The following is a 21,142-nucleotide window of genomic DNA, read 5'->3' on the forward strand; positions in this document are numbered from 1 at the left end:
TTCTATAAAATCCAGAAAAATCCATTCTTCAAACTCTCCAATGTGTCCCACCAAAGTACAATAAATCAAGAGAACTCCTGCGCGCCTCTTCATTGTGCTGGAGAACCAAGCGCTGGAGGACCAGAGTCCAGCCTGTGTCCTGAGGTGAATATGATAACGCTAAGCCGGCATCCAATCCGCGGAGAGAAACACAACCATAAACCGTGCAGATAAGCCTGGGATGCTCTGTTTGAAGAGACTCAACCACTCTTTGAGCTTCAGTTTCAGAGAACACACCCGCTCGAGGCTCTACATGGATTTCTTCAACACGACCTGGTTTGGAAAACACGGCCTCGCTGTACTGACCAGAATCAACTGACTTTGGAATACCTTTTTGTATACGTCCAACGGGCTCACCCTGTCCAGCCATGATTGGTGTGGACTTACGGGCGCTCACCCAGCCTGTGGGCATCATACGAATAATGGCGGCCATCCTCACCTGTATATGCTTTAGCCTGGTTGCAACAGTGGGGTACGTCTCATCTCCCTACTGGGCGTGGTGCATGTTCACCTGGTGCTTCTGCTTCTTCTTCACCCTTGTCATTCTCATCCTGGAGTTCACAGCCGTCAATGACAAATTACCTTTTGCCTGGGAGGACTTCACCACTGCCTTAGCCATGCTGGCGTGCCTCATGTGCCTCTCTGCCTCCATAATCTACCCCGTCTTTTTCACCTGCCAGACCTGCCACCGCCAGATCGGGGCCTCCGTGGTGTCCTGGGTCTGCTTTGGGATTTACGCAGGCGAGGTGGCTTTGACTCGCCTTCGTCCAAGTGGGCAGAACAGCGGGTTCCTCTCCACGTTGCCCGGCATCATGAAGATGCTGGAGGCGTTCTTCGCCTGTCTCATCTTCACGTCCCTGGAGAAGAGCCAGTTCTCCGGCTCCCCAGAACTGCAGTGGTGCGTGGCCGTGTACTGCTTGTGCTTCATCTTCGCCATCCTCATAATCCTGCTCTCCACTGGACGACTGACCTCTTTCTTTCCATTCTCCTTTGACAAGGTTGTGATCGTCTACAACATTTTGGCAGCAGTGATGTATATGACAGCGATGGTGATCTGGCCACTGTATAGTTTCCGCGGAAATAAGCGACCCATTGCGTGTGGCGCCCTCTGTATTTGGGATAAACTTCTGGTGGTCACATTCATGGCGATCATCAACGCTATTGTTTACACCCTAGACACGGCCTACTCTATATATCTGGTGTTCTTTGTTAGTAACGAGTGAGCTGCTGCTCATCAAAACGAACACAAACTGAGAACAACTGGAGTCCTGGGTTTAATTACTTGTGAACAAAAAGAAGCCATTTCAAAGTTTGCTGAATGCAATATATATCTTCCGCTAATGCTTTATCTGGTGTTAACACAGATCGGTGATTAAAATAATGAAATGTTAATAGCTCAGTACACGATTAATGTACTAAGTTTGTTTATGATTAAAACTGTAGTTTCACTGTCATAAAAATAAAACAATAGCCTGTCAGTACTTTGGATCCTGATACACAAAGAGTATTCAAACAGTGGAGGTAGTGAGCTCACGATTCAGTTTATTACAGTGTCGTATTCAAATTCAGTGTGTTACACACAGAGTTTGACATTTTGCGTAATATGCATATTAAATTAGATACCACACTCATACCTGTACAGTAAATAAGTCGGGAAGTTACTGCACCTCGCCAAAAGATAGTCCAAGCTATAGCGGTGCAGGTGGATCCTGTTCCCTCCGTACAGCTGTTTCCCCTCGTTTCCAATCTTTAAGCTTAACTAAGCTAACCGGCAGTGTGTGGTATAGCTCTGTGTTTATCATGAAGACATAAGAGTGGTATTTATTTATTATTTTCTGAATCTCGACGAGAGAGAAAGCAAGTATATTTTCTGAAATGTATTTAAGCCGTGAGGCATAAAAAGTCCTTTCCTGTGTTTTTGTGCGATCAAGTAATTGCCTACAGATGGAGAACTGATCAATGTGTGGACGTATGAACACTGACAGGCAAACAGGAAGAAGAAAGAGGAGAGAAGAAACCAATGTGAGACTCACAGGGACAGAAGACGTCGGAAGCATGTGTGGGAAATGTGAAAAAGAAAATCCTCTAATCAACAGGCAGCTGCAGCACATGGAGTTGGCTTTGTGGCAAGGTGTTAGCTTTCTTATTTTCTTATTTACCTTCTTTTCTTCCTCAGTGATGTGGCAGGAAGGGACGGAGATCTAGAAGAAGTATGACGTCAATTCATTCTTTCTCTTTTTTTTAACCGATTGGAAACTTAAAGGGACGACATCTAAATCTCACTTGAAATCTCGGAGCTATTGTGCTCCTTGGCACACCAATCAGTGTGAGTGAACTCAAGTCAAAAGGAGCAACTGAGGCGTGAAAATGTAACTTTTCTTTTCTCACGTCTGTCAGAAAGGCGTTTAGGTCAATAGTCTCTCTCCGTCAGACACGTTGGCAAAGTGCTTTGATTTGGATTTCTGAAGGACACAAATGCACGAGACCAGTGATTCTTAAGTGGATTATTCTCAGTGGATATTAAAAAACACATTTACAAAATATAACCATGATTATACGTGTGATATTCTCTCATGTTTTAATTTCTCTAAAACACGTGCACGCACACACACACACACACACACACACCGAACGTCGGGAGTGATTATTTTGAGCTTCCACTTTGTGCAGCTCCTCAGGGGTTAAAGGCAGGCTGACACTGTCACCTCCGCTAAAGTCTAATGCTGCCAAAATGCTTTATGATGTGTCTTTTTTTGGAAAATTCCTCCCTCATCATCTCACATGGCAAGTTCTAATTATGATTGTCAAATCTGTTCACTTTAGAAAATGAATATAGCCTTTCGGTCTTTCCTAATTAAGTATGATTTGTCCCACAGGGGCAAGTACAAGGGGGCCTTAACAGGAATATTAGGTACTGCAATCTATTAGCATAATGACAAAAGAAACATGAGTATACAGTCAAATTCCTTCCTGGATAATATGTATTCCATATTGTCTCCAGGTATTAAGATAGTACTTCAAACTTTTCCATCAACTCAATTTACTTTAACATTTAAATGATTTAATTTAATAAACTCAGAGGTAAACACAGCAGTATTGCTTTCACAGTGACGCACCAGTACTATATCTGGGGATGTGGGTATTATTTATAGTAAACTAGCATCAGCTGGAACAAAATACAGGTTTGGTTAAATCTTTCATCCTCGAATATTTTAGTGTTTACCTAGAGTGCAGTCAGTGAAATAAACTATTATACAAAGCAATAGACATTTCACTCACACAGCTTCGCTCATATGAAGGTGATGACGTGAGCTATATAAGAAAAGTCTCACTTTCTCACGTTCGAGCTTCAGGGCGTTTTCCTCTTATAACAGCCCAATATTTTTAGCTTGTTTTAAAATGAAAAACTATAACTCAAGTCTGCTACATGTGATGAACAGAGTTTATGTCCATGGAACCCCAAGTTTAAAATGTCCAACCTTACAGAAAGAATGAACATTTACACAGCCTGGTCCAGTTTGGGGTCTGAATTTCTATATTATTCACCTATTTAAATTGTATTGACGATTAAAGTTAGCCATAATTGAGGGCGTTGCCACTTTGAGTGACAGGTGGGTCCACCTCTTTGCTCATTTTCTGATGAGCCAGAAATGAGGTGGCCGCAGCCACCAGAATCACAGGTTAATCAACAGTGACATGTATGTAACGTCCATGTTTGATCCAGTCTGTGCTGGACGAGTCCACGGCTGTCAACAGCTCCATCTGGAGTCTGTGTGCAGATGAACAGCTACAATAAATGACAGCTAAAGCAAGCCTCTACAACTTATCATTTGTCTCAACATTTATTTGATAATTAAAGCAGAAAATAAACATCATTAAGCAAATAAGTATGGCCCCATGAAAACAGCTGTTTTGAGACCAGGGCCTAAAATACAAAGTTTAATTACAACTGCATTAAACAGTTATTACATGAATGTACCGTGATACAAACAAACCACTGGGAGACACACGACTCATAAAGGCTTTAAAATAGTGTCTATGGATGCTGTAGGCCGGCTCATTATAAATAAATTGAACACACAACAAGCAGCACAGAGACCGATTGATTGTTTGTATATTCTGTCTATGATTAGTTTTAAGACAAACTCATCGAAACACAGCGGCAGCCACAGAGTCGCCACTCTCTGTAATCTCATTCATGTCTTTCTCCTCCAATCAACCCTTGCCTCCGACCCTCCCTCCATCCTCCCCCACAGACAAAAGGTTCTGTCTCATTTTGGTGATCAGAGATATTGATTCAGGGGACTTCTGCTCCCGTGGGCCACAAACACCACACACCGTCGCACTCCCGTTACCTTCAGAGAGTTCTCCAATCCCCCGAGAACGAAGTCGGCGACTGACTCCAAACTGAAAGGATCGTGGTGCACATGCCAATAGACAAGAAGCTTGATATAGAAATATCCATGCCTGAAGCCAGAATGACTCATCTGAGCAAGAGGGGGGGGGGGGGGGTGAAAGAGCCGGGAGAAAGAACAGGACTGTTCAGTGTCATCTTTATTTTCAATGTGATCCTGTACAGTTCAGCAGCAGTCTGGCAACAACTGGCAGACACAAGACAGAAGTTACATTAAAACAATAATGCACATCATGTCAAATCAAGGCAAAGTAAAACAATATATATATATTTTACAAAAAGTATGAAGAAAGTGCTGAACATCCATAATGTATCCTCTATGAACTGCTGGTGGTCACTTTGCTGTAACACTGGTCTCACAGGAAGAAAAGGAATATGCAGGAGTATAGTTTTACGGTAACTTTGATCTTTTGAATAAAACAAAACCTTTTGGTTCTGCATTGTAGTTATTGCGCGTGTGCTCTGTTTTTATGAACTCGGTTCTTGGTACTCGGGCAGTTTTGTTTAGATGAAACCAATTCAAGCAAGGAAATGAGATCACTGCAGCTAATGTAATAATGTGAGTACGTGAACAGAATATGAAATAAGAAATACAAGACAACAGCAATGTAAGGACAACTTGGGGGACATAAATAATTGGAAAAATAGCATGAGCTGCTGCAACTGGCATCTGGAAAAAAAAAGTAAGAAAAGTGTACCATCTGTGGCAGGTCCATGGTTTATCAGTGGGTATTTATATATAGCAAGGGGCTGATGACAAGGTGCAGGTGCAGGAGATGGGAAGAGAAGCTCATGTGAGGGCAATGAGGTCATTGCAGGGCATGATGGGTGTGGCGGGATGTGCAATGAAAGGAGAAAGGTCCGAGGGCATGTGATGGAGATGTGAAGTATAACGTTGGAGAGGTCCGGCATGGAGGAGGGTATGCTGGAAAGATGGCCGGCGGGGCAAAATGTTCATGAAATTGAATGAGCCGAACACTGTGACACTGGGAGCTCAGTGTACATCATTCGCTCTCTTCTATATGTACCCTGTCGTCTGGTTGTTGAACACGTTTACGTTGGCTGCTTCTTCTGTACTGCCAACAGCTTTTGTTGACCTCTACAGTTGTAAGAAAAGACTGTTTTAAAATCTGGACGAACAGGTTCATCTGACAGACGACAGGAAATCGGGTGTGCACGGTCCAAAGAGTTTTTGTTGACGTTGTCGTTAACCTTGAAAATGAGAGCTGGTGTTGACCGCAGCGGAGAAAATGCAGTTTCAATGAAACATATCATTCTCCATGAAGTGCCACAACACACCACTGTCCCTGCAGGGCAATACACACTCCCAATGATCATACATGTACCATTTGGACTGGTCAAACAGGGCCCATAAAGAATAGTCATCAACGTCCGACTTTATATTTTACTTTTCTTCATGTCGCTCACACACACAGTGGGTACAAAAGAAGTTTGTATCACTTTAAGATTCACTGGATGCTTTATACTCAGAGAAAAGAAAAAAAGGTTATTTGTGTGTTTTTTCACCTACAGGTGCTGTGCTGTGGGGTGATAACAACCACCCATGGGCGGGACCTTCGGATTCCAAAGGTGGGGTGATGCTTTCCACTTAAATACTCGCAGTGCTTCAGTGAATCTATGAGAGACACCTCCTCAGCTGAGGGACGCATTTCTCCGTGCGCAGGATTTCAGTCGAACTCGAGCTGTGAGGAAAGTCCTGGAAGATGCCGCTTGTTGCGCCTTTGTAAATGGAAACGTGCGCGTGCGGACGGCAAGAAAAATGCCTCAAGATGAAAAGTCAAGTGTGAGATGGTTTCTCTTCCGAGCGGCCGGGGGCAAGAGCGAGAGAGTGGATGTTGACCTCAGAGCAAAGCGCGTGAATAGCGCGGGAGACGAGCATCACTCCATCCTATAGTGGAGAGGAGACGGCGCTCCGGAGCGCGCAGGTAAGTCCCATCCCATCTTCCAGAGTCACGGAATTTAATATGAAAAACACGTGTTTATTCAATTAAATGAATATGAATTCTCTCTTTTTTAAAGTTGTATTTTCCTAACAGAGGACATGAAACGGTATTACTGTGTTTGGAAAGTATGTGGCACCAAGGTTTTATTATTTTTTTAACTCAGATTGAATAAGCCACGCATCTCATGACTGAGGGCTACAGTTATTATAGTTTGGTGAATAATGTGAAGCCAAACGGGGAGAGGAGAGGGCCTTCCAGGGTGTTTGTTTTCTCAACACCTCGCTGCGGGCTGCGCGTCACTCCCGTGTTTTGAAGCGCGGTTCAGTGAATCTTTACGTCACACCATTTATTTGCGCAACACATTTTCACAGCCTCGGGATGCAACGTCTGACAACTAGAGGGCAATTGTTATTTTAGGTCACCCGCAAGGCACCAGGTAAGGACAGATGTAGTTTCACAAAGACATGATGCAATTCATTATTATAGGCTGCCAGTTGGCCATTGATCTAATATCATATATTCATGTATATTCAAAATATACATTCACAACCGTGAGACCACATGCAAAATTACTCAGTCTGGTGTTCTTTTTATATTTTTATTTTAAGACTATTTTAGTTTAGATTGACTCGCAAAATGCAAATAACGACAACTCTTCAATCAATAGACAATTAATTCTTACAGTTGAAATAAAATATAAAGTTAAGATGTAATGATTAAATTCCCCAACATCCAGTTGCATTAATCTGTGGTGGAATGTAACTGTTTACTAAAGTAAAGAGTTACTTTTGATCTTTACTTGGGTATACTTTTAATTATACTTGTTATAGGTTTAGCTACACCCTGCACCATGAAGTAATTCATATTAGCTCCATCATAATCAGCTGCAACATTAAAGTGAGGTGAACATTAATGCACATTTATGATCCAAAAAAACACTTTTAATTTTGGCACGCAATTATTATACTATAGTTTAATTTTGTATTTATGCCTATTATTTGAAATGCAGAACTTCCGTCCACCAGAATTTCAAGGCACAATTAGTGTTTTCAGCAAAAAAAATGTTTATGTTTTTTTGTTTTTTTAAGCATAGATTGTTCAGTATCTCATATGATTGTACATTTATGTCTATCTTGTTTCTAGTGATAAATTTCCTCTCGTAATCCCAACAGACACCAAACAACAACCCTTCCTCCTTCAACATGGATGGCTACGACGATTGGACGTTGATATCCGAGAATGTCAACTCGTCCTCCAACCAGCCCAACCCCAACTCCACCGACAACAATAACTCAGTAGCGGCCGCGCTAATGCCCTTCAATGTTTTCACCCTCGTCGTCTTCATCAGCGTCTTCATCGTGGGTCTTCTGGGTAACACGCTGGTCATCTACGTGGTGATTCGCTACACCAAGATGAAGACTGTAACCAACCTGTACATCCTCAATTTAGCCTTGGCGGATGAACTCTACATCTTGGGCATTCCCTTTCTAGGCACCAATAGTGTGCTCTCCTACTGGCCGTATGGGGAATTATTCTGCAAGGTGTACATGACTGCTGATGCCATGAGCCAGTTCAGCTCCACCTTTTGCCTCACGGTGATGAGCATCGATCGCTACCTGGCTGTGGTTCATCCTATGCGCAGTGTCAAATGGAGGAAGCCAAAGGTTGCCAAGATTTTCAATGCTGTGGTGTGGATTGTGTCCTTTCTGATTGTGCTGCCGGTCACAATCTACTCACATGTACAGGAAGAGGTCAATGCCTGCAACATCACCTGGCCTGAGCCGCATGAACTGCATGCCATCGTCTTCATCCTCTACACATCCATACTGGGCTTCTTTGGTCCTCTGGTTATCATCTGCCTCTGCTACCTGCTCATCGTCATCAAGGTAATACAACAGATACAATTGGCCTGTCTGGCTTTTATTGCTGTCTGAATCATTTTTTTTAAAAGTTTCTTCTTTTAAATTCTTATAAAACCATTTCAAACGACCGCCTCCATTTCAGGTGAGGTCAGCAGGTGTGCGCGCAGGCCGGACTAAGCGCCGCAAGTCGGAGCGGAAGGTGACGCGCATGGTGGTGATCATTGTGTTGGTGTTTGTACTTTGTTGGCTGCCCTTCTTCACCACCAACATTGTCAACCTGGTTCATATCATCCCGGAGAACAATATCAACATGACAATCTACTTCTTCCTGGTCATCCTCACCTACGTCAACTCCTGCGCCAACCCAATCCTCTATGCCTTCCTCTCTGACAACTTCCGGCAGAGCTTCCAGAAAGTGCTCTGCATCCACAAACCAAATGGTGTTGGAACTGCAAGCCAGACGGGAAGGTTTCAAACTGCATCCACGGAAAGCCACATTCCTGTTCTGCCAACCAGAAATTCAACACAAAATGGAAAAATGCAAAGCATTCAGGTAGTGTGCAAACAATATTCATGTGATGCAAGTCATTTCTGAAGAAGCAGCCCAAACTCATGGGAAGGTTAAGAAATGAGACGACTTTTCATAAATGTCAGAAGTACAGATTTATGACTTTTTGCGTGTCATATAAATGCCACAGGGTTAAAACATCTTATAGGAACCAAACCACTTAGATTGAGGAAAAACATAATTGTTAGTTTGAAATTACTAACCTAAGTAAAATACCTTCGTAAATAACGTCACATAAGTACAGAAAACACGCCACAAATATTATTGTTTATTATTATTATTGTATACAACCGTTACTTGTTGAGAGCGTCTTATAGTTATGCAGATTTGTTTATATATCGCAGACTACATGGCGTACAAATGAGAAGCAAAAAGTAAGAAAGGCATTCATAGTGCACACAAGTGACTCATATATTGCTGTGTCATTCATACGTGAATTGGTGGGAGTGGCCTGTAATAACATTCTTCTGTATTACCACTTATTTTTGCCGGTATGCTCAAACTTAAAAAGTGGTGGAAACAGAGGAATACGTCATTATTGTCCTTTAAATAGATTACATTAAATAAAACATTTAAATTGTATTATTAAAAGGTTAAACATGTCTTGATTTTACTTATACTTTAGGATCATACTATATCCAAACCAAATCTGCAGTGTACATGTGCACGAGTGTCGCGGGCCCCTACAAAAAAGGGCCCAGTGTCTCTGATGTCTGAACATTTAAAAATCGGACTTCCAGAGATGAAGTCCACTTTATGTAACGGACAGGAAAAAACTGAGCCCCAAGTTGTAACTCAACGAAAACATTTCCACTAATTCCTTCATTGACTGCAGCAGCAATAACATATGTCAAAGTGTGTCATTGAGTCTTTCTTGTGTCCCTAATCTCTGTTTTTGTTGTTTCAGGAGACGAATGGAGCATGAGTTTTCAAGCTGCCTCTCCATGTATTAGAGTGCAGCAACATGCTACATGGATGATTGATTTCTGGGACTTTTATGGATCGGTATTTCCTGTCTTTAAGCTTATCGTCCCTCAATCACTGGGACATTTGTGGAGTGAACCAGAGGAGCAAGTAGAGAGAGAAAAGACAGCATTCCTCACAGATCTCAGCATTTATGTGTGTTCCTCGTGTCTTTGTCCTGTAACTGGGTTGACTGCATTGAACGAAGCATTAGTTTAAGTTTATGAGATCTCTGTACAATACAAAAAACATGAATCATGAAACTGTAAAATGATGTAACATCTCCAGTAGCTGTATTTACCTTAACTGCAGACAACAACAAAAACAGAAACAGAATTCTCTTTTTTAAATGTGAGAATTTTTTGTGAGAAACCTTTGTTTTCTCATGTACTTTTATTTTATTTGCTGCTGATGCTTTTTGCTATTATTCATCTATGTAGTCTTGATCAATTCAGTATAATGTACATGTCATAGCACTAAGACACAATTGTGCAGGAAGTTTTGAGTCATACGCGCTTCTCAGTGAAAGACTGGAGTAAGAACAATGTTTCTGTTATTGCGATAGATTGACAATATGCTTATTAACGTTCGGCTTCGAATTACATGACACGAGCAATACCACTCTCGTATCTGTCCGTCAGCAATAGGCTAGGTTAGTTTAGCACATAGAGAGGAAACAACCAGCCTGGCTCTGTCCATAGTCTGCCTGATAATCCCCATAAAATATTTAGTATGCGTGACCCATAGAGATAATGTCTATTAGCCCCGCCCGTCATATAAAACCGCTCAAGCAGAGCAAACGTCACAAGACTGAAGCTTTAAAAAAGCTTAAAAAGCTCTAATCTCTGTTTCATTGGGACGATAACTGTCAGACGTGAGAGAGTGGTATTAATAAACTCATCTTACGCTAAGATCTACCTAAGAAACTGTCCCTCTAAGAAGACCAACTATTAAACCAGTGCTGTGGAAATAAATGTTATGCTGAATTTATCATGTGAGCCATGATAATATAGGTCATTTCCCTCAGATCAGTGATTTATTTTGTCCAGGAGTCACGCTATTATATGAAACTCAACCATGTTTCACTCTTTGATTTGAAATATATTCAGTATTTAATGTGTGCTGCTTTAACTAGAGTGGTCACTCATTTGTTGGTTAATTGTAATTTGGCCTGTTAGTTTTATCTCTTCTCTGAAGTTTAGCAGCTATGATCATTTTTGGGAAGTTTCTGGACAACAGTGTAGCATCTCCAGAGTTGTTATTTAAACCAAACAAGACCACGTTGACAGTGTGTATGGTGAATTTGAGCTTGTTTTAAAAACTACTTGCTAAAATGGAACTTTAGATGGATAGGAGACATTTGTGTGTGTTAGAAACAGTGGACATTTTAACATAATTGGTCATTATTGGTCATTTATAATATGGAATATTGAATTACAGGAGCCATCATAAATATGAACAATGACGTATTTTTGCATGTTCACCGTGCATAGATTCAACCCAGTTGAGGACAGCTGACGTGCCTGCATGGAACAATGAATGGTTTTATTTTTTTGTAAATTAAGTTCAAGTAGTTTTAATGAAAAAATAGTAAACAAGAAGTCAAAATATCTTCTTTTTTCATTGGACCAGATGACTTTCCACAAAAATACATTTAAAGAATAATCCGCTGTCCGCTAAATGGAGGGAGGCATTTATACGTTTCCCTGAGCCGACTTGTTTCTTAATAATGGTGGTTGGGTTTTGTTTCACCGTTTCTTTAATAAATGCAACGATATAAAACAGTGTGGGGTTCAAATTGTTTGAAGGATATATTATATATATACATATATATATAATATATATTTTTTCTTTTTTATTTATTTATAATCCGAAAACAATGCCATAAGCACGTTGAAATGGTTACCGGGAAAAATCCACACTCCTCCTTCAGGGGAGAAGAACAAACTGTTATTTACACATCCCGCAGTTAGCTTGCAGGTTAAAAAAGTGAGCACTGATTATGAATATCAGTTTATATAAATTATCTTCACATGGAGTTGTTCTGTATTACACCATATGTCACTGACATGGTTTGATTGAGTTAAGCTTATGTCTAACTATCTAATAAACTAACTATCTAATAAACTGTCTAATAAACTAACTATCAACTCATGTCTTGTCTTTAATAGAGTTCATCATTTTCCTCTTCTAGAACCATTCCTCTCTTTGAGCTCAAGAGCTTTTTAAATTAACCCCTTCTGGAAAAGCATGAATAACCATCTCCAAGTAAGAAGGCGATGAAAGCAGTCAGATTTTAAAAACAATAGGAAAATAATAATCAAAAGTTGGGTTGAAATAAAGATAAAAAGATCATTCATACATTTCTAAGCCTAACCGCTAGAGCCCGGTTCTGTAATGTATGTGTTTCATGATTCAAACATGATTATGTCATATTTTACCTTTGCATTTGAGGAATTTAATGGACCATTGTTTTCGGGATGTCAGAGTGCCGGTTAATCCTGACTTTTATAGATACATAAACTTGGGTGTCCTCGGCATAGCAGTGCAAATAAATGTTATGATTACTTATTGTAATTGATCGATCATCGAGGTCTGGATCGTGGAATATGCCTACTACCAACTATGCCACTGCCCTGTTGAGACTCCACTCACTCCTCCTCTTTACCTCCATCTGCCTGATGGATTGTGGAGGTCTTCATCATGGAATATGCCAACTACCAACCATTCATACACTCTGTCATATTCATTGAATTTATTTTAACTCTAAATCTGTCCTTCTGTACACATTACATCTATTGCACCTGTCCATCCTGGAGAGGGATCCTCCTCTGTTGCTCTCCTGAAGGTTTCTTCCCTTTTTTTCCCCTGAAGGGTTATTTGGGAGTTTTTCCTGATCCGATGTGAGGTTTTGGGGCAGGGATGTCTATGTGTACAGATTGTAAAGCCCTGAGGCAAATTTTTAATTTGTGAAAATGGGCTATACAAATGATCTGAATTGGAAATTTGAATTGAATTGAATTAATAAGTAAGTCAAAGTATGTAGAAGAGGTGGTGTTCTTTATTATTTCATAGCAAGTGATGTAATCACTGTAACCTAATTCCATAACGCAGTGACAAAGAACATTTCCTGTTGAAGTCAAACATTTATTTTTGCTGGTAGGAAGTAGGGACAATGTCTTACAGTCTGAATATCTAATCAGTGCATTGGGAGATGATACATGGAGACACACAGCTGCCTTCAATCATACACCCACACACGGTTAATACAATACACTCAGTTGTTCCTTTGACTTCAATACAGATCCAACAAACTGAAATAAGAGCTTTACGTGCACAAAGTGAGCGTATCCTCTACGATGAATAGGGACGCCACTGATCGGGGAACTTGTTATGTGTAGGAGCTGTGCATATCTCTCTTGCTCTCACTCTCTCTCCCCCCCCCCCCCCCCCCCCCCTCGCTCTCTCGCTCTCTCTCTCTCTCTCTCTCTCTCTCGACGTGGAGTGGATGGATGCTTTACACTTTGAATCCTGAGTGCTCACTGCCCTCGAGTGGTCACCGTAAGATACGGCACCGCTACATTAAATTAAACGCTAAATGTCTGTAGGCTATATCGCAATTACTATAAATAGTTTATTTGATTGTTTTGACATAAAACAGTAATATCACAATTATATCTAATTTATAAAAAGTTTAACTGGAGGCGATTATGTGTTTTATTATCAAACAACAGCACCATGTAATGCATGCGCTAATTGTGACATACAGCAGCCTTATAGTATTGTAATAATACAGTTGTCCCTGTATGTTGAGAAGTATTCAACAGAACCGGACTTGCCGCCCAGGGGCAGTATTGTCTCACTTTGAATCCTCGGTGTCTGCCCTGAATATTTCACTTTCCTCAGTGGCTCAAATAGGCAGCCGCGCCAGAGGGAGGTGGTGCTACAGCGCGCAAGGCGCTAACACTGCGCCGTCTATATCAAACCTGCATGCACATCGTCCGAGCAGTTGTTATGGATAAAAGTGGAGAAAGAGGAGAGCGCGCGGTGATCTGCTCGACTCAAACAGTACGTCTGCAGTCAGATCGGTGATGCTCCTCTGGAGGTTCTGAAGTCGGTGCGCGCTTCGACGCATCGGTGTTGGAGTCGCCAGCAGTGCGCTTCAGCTGGACACGAGACCTGGAGGACTGGTTACATCATTTTCTTAAAGTTTGCAGCTTTTTCTTGCATTTTTTAAAAAACTGTGGATCGTCTGTTTTAAGTGCACTCGGGCTAGTTTGCATTGGAATTTCATCTTTCTTTATTCACAAGTGGGGACAGCGTGGGCATCGGACAGACATGTTTCCTCTCCGTGGAAGTTTAGCCCCGCGCCCGCTCTCCTAAACGCTCATCCGTGCATTTTAATCATTACACTTTATCTGAACACTCCTGGAGGCTGAACACGAAATGGCCAGCGCGCGGAAACCGCGGCTTTGTGTCATGACAAAGGCAGACAGCGGGTATGGATTTCACTTGCACGGCGAGAAAGGAAAGACCGGACAATTCATCCGCAAAGTGGAGAGCGGCTCCCCTGCAGAAGCGGCGGGGCTGCACGCCGGGGACCGTGTGGTGGAAGTGAATGGGGTCAACGTGGAGAAAGAGACACACCACCAGGCAAGTTGATGTGCATTCATATTTGTGGTTCTACGTCACTCTACACAGCACGCGCGTTAGTTGCCTGCATGCGCAGTGGTTAGGTCGATATCAACAGGTTACACATGGCTGGTGCGCGTGCATCATGGCACTGGGACGCTTTCAGCCGAGCACACACCCCTCAGTGAAACTTTTTAGCTCCTAAAGTGTATCCACATGAAAGCACACGCTGCTTTGAATACACACTGACTGTGCCATAGTTGCACTGTGACATAAACAATGTCAGATACAAGGGGTTGACCTGCACAGTCCCTTTGTTTGGATGGACAGCAGTTATGCGTTGACTAAAGAAGCTGAGACCACTGTTGGTGTCTTGGCTGGTGGTCAGATAGACAGCAGATAACAATTGTAGGCTACAGCTCACAGAAACAGAGGAACATCCACACCAACAGCCTCTCAGTAAATTGAGAATATTCTCTAATAGAAGAACAATTCCGCAGCGCTCGTGCTTTTGATTTAAGTTAATACAAAGGATGATACAAGACTCAGTGGTGTGTGTTGTCAGGTAATGATGTTTGATTGTTAGAGAGCCCGGCATATGAAGGATTGAGTCGGAGCATATTTTGGACTCATAAGTGATTCGCAGAGCCCATCATTTCATCAAATATCTTGTTTTGTTGAACAGTCTAATATATACATTTTATTTTAATGGTAAGATAAGAAGAAGCAACCACTGTACACATTTAAAGGCTGAAACCATCAAATGTTGGGCTTTTTGCCTCGAAAATGAATTTCCATCTTGCATACTGATATTTTGGTCTACGCTTGTATTTCTATCACCATACACCCACATGGCCTAGAGAAGTGTGAATGTGTTCAATAGAAAGATGTTCTAGCGCTGACTGGATGCTATAAGAGAAAGGATAACAAAATAATCTTCTCTTTGATGAGATCTGACTTTTCTCCTGTGGCTGCAGTCTATGTGCATTGACGCATATGTTCTTTTATTGCCCTTTCAAACCAAATGACCAGTACGATGCCGTCCTCTCCCGTCCCTCAGGTGGTACAGCGGATCAAAGCCCTGGACAACGAGACCCGGTTGCTGGTGGTGGACCAGGAGACACATGAAGGTCTGCGCAGCCTCCGCCTCACAGCCACAGAGGAGATGGCCGTCCTCATGGTCGGGCATCCATCCTCCTCCTCCTCCTCCCCTCCCCCAGCCTCCCCCACACCGCCCCCGTCGTCAGTCCCGTCCTCCCCCAGCAAGAAGCGGGAGAACGGCTCGGTGTCCAAGCAGCCGGTCACGCTGAGAGGCCAGGTGCAGAAGCCCACCAGGAGGTCACCGTCGAAGGCCACGAAGAAGGTAAGCTGGTCCTCCTCCATCACAGCAAGAGTGAACAGTGAACTTCTGTTGGTTCAACATTTGGACAAAGTGGTGTGTGATTTCAAAAGGTATATCCGAAGGTGGATCTATAAGTATTAATCCATTAATATGTGAGGTTATCCTGATGTACTAATCTAGTATACAGGAGCTGGCCCCACTCTCAGGCTCATGGCAGCTGTTCTCGAATGTGTACATCTGACTGAGAGGTCAGATGTACACATCAAAGAAGACAAAGCAAATCAGCAAATATTCACATATTGATGGACATAGTGATTTTTATTTTTACAGTTTGGAAGATATGCGTATTTGCTTTCTTGCAGTGCATCACTCAAATGTCTGCAAATTAAATATGAATATATGGTCAGCAGCTGGTCAGCTTAGTTTAGCATATCCACTGGAAACTGCTAGCCTGGCTCTTTCCAAAGGCAACATAAATCTGGCTCTTACAGTAACGCTCATTAATTAGTTTTTTTCCTTGTTTTTTTTAACCAGTACGAAAAAACGAACTGTAAAAAAGGAAAAGTTGTGATTTTCTAGAGTGTGGGAATATTTGTTGGTCATGTCCTGGAGTCCAAGATAAACAAACAAGATATCATATGTTAGAGGTGCAGAGCATGTGTCCCTTCTGACCAGAGCCAGGGTAGCTGTTTCCTCATGTGTCCAGTCGTTGTGCTGAATGAATGTGACCTGCTGCTGACTGCAGCTTCGTACTGAGTGCACAACCGTGAGAGTGGAATCAAGCTTCTTATCGAACTCTCAGCAAGAAAGAGCAGAGCAGGTGTGTTTCCCAAATTTTCTTAATATGTGAGGTTCTTGCATTGATGGAATTTAAGTCATTGAGATTATTTGTTGCCAACATAAAGAGGATGACCAGTCCTCGCCAACACTCTTCCTCCTTAGTACAGCAACACATAACTGGCTTCAGACTTAGTTTCCTTTGACCGTCAAACAGATTTGTCAACTTCCAAAACCAAGAATTAAAAATACGAAACACATTAGCAAACAGATTGCAGATCCTGAGTCATTCCTTTGAGCACTCTCCTCAGCTCAGACCTGCTTTCACCTCAGACGTGTTCTCTTGATGCTCCGCCAGTTTCAGATTAGATTACATATAGAGGATGTCATGCAAGTCCATTCATGTGGCGTCAGATATGCCTGTTCATCAATCTGTGTGTCCTGAGGGAAGAACATGGCAAGCTGAAAGCGCTCCAGATGTTCTGTTAGGGGTCAAAGAAGTCAGAGGTCAGAGGTCGGAACCCGTCGGATGTTAGGAATCTGGCAACGGACAACGCAGTGGCTCTGCTGAACAGGAAATCCACAGAAATCATAATAAAGATAAATGTATGAAGGAACAGGGCTGGCTGGGAGATTTTCTGAATGCCTTTGTGTGATAAATATTGCATTTATTGTGCAATTATATTCCAGAGAGAGTGTTGTTTACAGGCCACTCACTTCTCATCTTCATGTGTTTATTTACACACACTCGTTGTCACAGTCGGTTGCATAATTCTCAATGGTCATTTGATACATTTTAGTTTAGGGTTTTATAATTCACTGTTTTGTTCTTCGACGTCGACATGGAAAACAGGATGTGTTTCCGTCTCTCCTGGAACGCAAAGATCTGACGGAGTTTGGTTTCATGTATCAGAGAGACGAGGCAGCCCAACTTCTGCTTTCTGCATTCACACAAACATGTGCTTTCACTTAGGTTTTGCCCTGCCCGTATGTGAGCGGCAACAGGGCCAATCAGTTAAACGTGTGTGTGTGTGTGTGTGTGCGTGTGTGTGTGCGTCTTTGTTCAGCTCTGGCTTTGTGACCTGTGGAGAGAAATCCTAGTCCCTGGTTGGGTCGTATTGGCCCAGCGAGGGTTCAGGAAATGCTTAGAGGCCTCTTGTTTCTCTCTCTCTCTTCCGTGATTCTAATGGAGGACGGAAATAAAGTTTAGGAGGATGAGCCAATAGGCATCAACACTGCGAATGAACAGCATGAGAAGTGTTTGAGCTGCTGTTGGATCATGGATTTGAAACAACATTATTTACTCTTACACTGACCAGAAGAGACCTCTTGTTGGGGCTGGAGCACTAAAACCTGCCGCTGTCACTTTATCGGCACCTCGGGAGTCTGCAAAGAGCTCAATGTTTCCTGTCCCATCTCAAAGGAAGCTGTTCCGCCACAGATTTGCAGACTCAGTATTGACACTGCACGCTGATAAAGCAAATTACGTCGTGTTTGGAGTCATTCAACCATGCTGCTGGTAAGGAGCTTTGGCAATCAGTGCAATGTAATTACCACCACAAAGCACAGGGGAAACAGACTGATCATCCTCCATCACCACGTGAATAATCTGAGCTGAAAAGAAAACATGTCCGTAAAAGTCAACTCAGTTTGCTGTGACAAGTTCCAGCGAAGCTTGTTGAGAGCGGTACATTTCTTCTCATGTTGTTGTCGTCACGATAAGGCAGGAGAAAAAGAAAGAGGGAGCGATGGAGAGCAGACAGCTTCTGGACTGAGGGAACTCAAGAGGGAGAGCAGCCAAGAACAACCTTGAAGCTTTGTTGGAAAGAGTTTCAGGAAGTGGGCCCCCATTCAGTGGGCCGGGGGAGTGGAGAGTGGGGGTTTGATCGTACTCGGCACTGTGCCTACTGTATGTGAGTATGTCAGTGGTGATGGGTGTGTACTGCAGGTTGTCAGCAACTTATCTTCTGCTGGAGATTGTAAAACATTCAACACCCGTTCAGACAGAGACCATTATTAACTGGGCTGTGCAACACGGTTCAGGAGAATCATGCGATCGACGTGTGTGTGTGTGTGTGTGCGTATCTGTGTGTGTATGCGTGTGTCTGTGAGTGAGTGAGTGCACCTCGATGTCTGTCATCAGCCAATCTAGCATTCTGCTCCAGCACCCTGCACATTATTTTGGGTGCCCGGTTATAGCTGCACGCTCAAGGACCTCTCGTAGTTGTTGCCTTTTTTTGTGGCATCAACCTCGAGTTCACTGAAACTTGAACAAACGCAGAGAGGAAACTCGTGTCTGTACAGAGCAGGTGCAAACATCTGCACCGATTAAAATAAGAGCTTACCTGTTCAAAGCAGGTCTGACACACAAGAAGGAAGAAGTTGAGTCACATGATACAGCGGTGGTCGTTGCAGGCACAACTCGTGGAGACTGAGCACTCTACTGATGCATCTCTCTCATTTTTCATTATTTTTACTTTTCTTTTATTATCAAAGAAATGTAGTGATATGTGTCTGTTCATCCATGTGTACATTGCATAAAGGAACTGCTAATATCTAATTCCACATTGTTTTAATGTTGGCAAGGAACTCAAATGTAAACAAATATAGGCTAAAATGACAGCCCATCTTGTGATACCGCAACGTCACATCAGACCAAGGGCGTATAGTGCCCCACTTGCCCCACTTAAACCACACCCATCTTTCATTTTAATCTCAACTAGACACCTGTCAAGTGTGTGACGGCATTCGTTGTGGCGCTATTTCTGTATCAAAATCTAATCTAATCTCATATAATATGGTTGTGGACACACATTGTGTCACCAAAGCTTGAGAATTTGTTACAATTTGTTTTCTTTGTCCTCTCTCTCAAAGCAAAAGGATTTCTTTTGCAGGTACAAATGTGCATCTCTCTCAGACCCTAAAGGACACGCACAGAGACTACACACACATACACACACACACATACACACATTTACAGGCACATGCACAAGGTCACATCAGTAACGTGGGGAGACATGTAGCCTTTTCTGCAAACTGTAATCACTTGCACATTTGTCAAATAAATCTCCCCACGAGGAGTTGTGTGTGTGTGTGTGTGTGTGTGTGTGTGTGTGTGTGTGTGTGTATTCCCTGGGTTACATGACACTGGCTGTATTTTTCCTCTTTTCGCTGCATTTCTAACTCAATATCAAAAACTATCAATCATGACAAGACAGCAATTTTCTCTATTTTGCTCTTTTCTTTACCAAAGCTCTCCGGCACAAATGCATTTGAGCCATTTTGTTAGAAATCCAATGTTCAGGTCTTAATAGGCCATTAATGTTGACCACAACCTACTGTGAATTACACAACGTTATAAAAGCCTGCCCAGTTTTATTTTTGATGGAGAGAAGTGCTGCTGTCACGGAGAATATCACTCACTTCTTAACTACTTTTGACTTAACAATAAGTCTGCTCACTAAGCTCCTACGTTTAAAGTTACTTCAAATATTGCTGTAGCAACCTAAAGTATTCTTCATTAATCAACGTCCGTCTTGTTCATTGTGTGTGATACGTGGAGTTAACATACTGCAAGTGAATTGTTGGAAAATGTAAATCAGTGCACTTTCACCATGACAATAATTCTGTCTAGAAAGAACAATGCAAGTTGTGTGTCTTTAACATGATTTCAGAGGATCCCAGCTGGGTATTAATGCTATATTGACATTGAAAGCCAAGTAAAATAAAGTGGGCTCTTTAAAAACAGACATGAACTCAACATCAGAGGGTAAAAAACACTTTACGGAAATATTCTCTCATTCCATCTCTGTGACAACAGGAGATAACATTTTATTAAACTAAAGCTTAAGCTCTATTAAGTCACTATTTCATCGCTCAAGCAATTTTTTGTTTCTTGCTCAACCATTCTCTGGCCAGCAGACAATCGGCCTTATTGAACACATGACTGACTGAGTCCGCTGTGCCTGCTTCAGAGAGAAAGGAAGATAATACGATAATACGTCTCAGACTGGAGACGTATTATCTTACTTAGCACACACCTGAGGTGTCAGTGCTCTGGTCTTTTCCCTTTGCGCATACACACACACACACACACACACACACACATACACACGTGTGCTCAGGCATGTCATGTGGGTGTGCCATTAAAGCTCAAGATAAAGTGTCAGGTGTCACTTTCCCACCAGAAACTTTTGTTTTTTACTCGCAAGCACACACACACATGCAAATAAAATGTATTTCCTGACCAATTTAAATATAATAAAACATTCTGAGATGTTGGAATCATTCATCACCTTTGACTCCGAGAGATAGTGATGACCTTAATATTATGCCGGATAGGCAGAGATATACAATATCATATATATTTTTATGCGTGGTACCGGTACCAAAAGACCCCGCGGCCCAAGGACCTCAATAGCTACCGGCCGGTGGCATTGACAGCCCACCTCATGAAGACCCTGGAGAGGCTGGTCCTTGCCCATCTCCGCCCTCTGGTGAGTTCATCCCTGGACCCACTCCAGTTCATCCCTGGACCCACTCCAGTTCGCCTACCAATCTGGCATCGGGGTGGATGACGCC

General features: G+C 42.3%; 3 protein-coding genes across 3 annotated transcripts in view; all 3 read left to right on the plus strand.

The window, feature by feature from the left end:
• Positions 1-407: 407 nt before the first annotated feature.
• LOC130189355 (myeloid-associated differentiation marker-like) lies at positions 408-1,329 on the plus strand. Its single transcript, XM_056408151.1, has one exon. The coding sequence runs from the start codon at positions 408-410 to the stop codon at positions 1,260-1,262; it is 855 nt and encodes a 284-aa protein (XP_056264126.1). The 3' UTR covers positions 1,263-1,329.
• Positions 1,330-7,619: 6,290 nt separating this feature from the next.
• LOC130188530 (somatostatin receptor type 5-like) lies at positions 7,620-8,874 on the plus strand. Its single transcript, XM_056406926.1, has 2 exons — positions 7,620-8,303; positions 8,422-8,874. The coding sequence occupies exons 1-2, from the start codon at positions 7,620-7,622 to the stop codon at positions 8,872-8,874; spliced, it is 1,137 nt and encodes a 378-aa protein (XP_056262901.1).
• A 4,895-nt stretch (positions 8,875-13,769) lies between these two features.
• The window catches only part of LOC130189080 (Na(+)/H(+) exchange regulatory cofactor NHE-RF2), a 30,461-nt gene continuing 23,088 nt past the window's right edge, over positions 13,770-21,142 (plus strand). The window contains exons 1-2 of the mRNA XM_056407738.1: positions 13,770-14,463; positions 15,503-15,805. Coding sequence (XP_056263713.1) covers positions 14,257-14,463; positions 15,503-15,805 — 510 coding nt within the window. The 5' untranslated portion in view covers positions 13,770-14,256. The remainder of the gene's footprint in view (positions 14,464-15,502; positions 15,806-21,142) is intronic.

This window comes from Pseudoliparis swirei, chromosome 23 (assembly GCF_029220125.1).
Source record: "Pseudoliparis swirei isolate HS2019 ecotype Mariana Trench chromosome 23, NWPU_hadal_v1, whole genome shotgun sequence".
NCBI lineage: Eukaryota > Metazoa > Chordata > Actinopteri > Perciformes > Liparidae > Pseudoliparis > Pseudoliparis swirei.

Bases quoted from the DNA above. Each gene is read 5' to 3' on its own strand.
- LOC130189355 (XM_056408151.1), top strand. From the start codon at position 408: ATGATTGGTGTGGACTTACGGGCGCTCACCCAGCCTGTGGGCATCATA.
- LOC130188530 (XM_056406926.1), top strand. From the start codon at position 7,620: ATGGATGGCTACGACGATTGGACGTTGATATCCGAGAATGTCAACTCG. The intron at 8,304-8,421 runs GTAATACAACAG...CCTCCATTTCAG, and splicing joins ACCTGCTCATCGTCATCAAG to GTGAGGTCAGCAGGTGTGCG.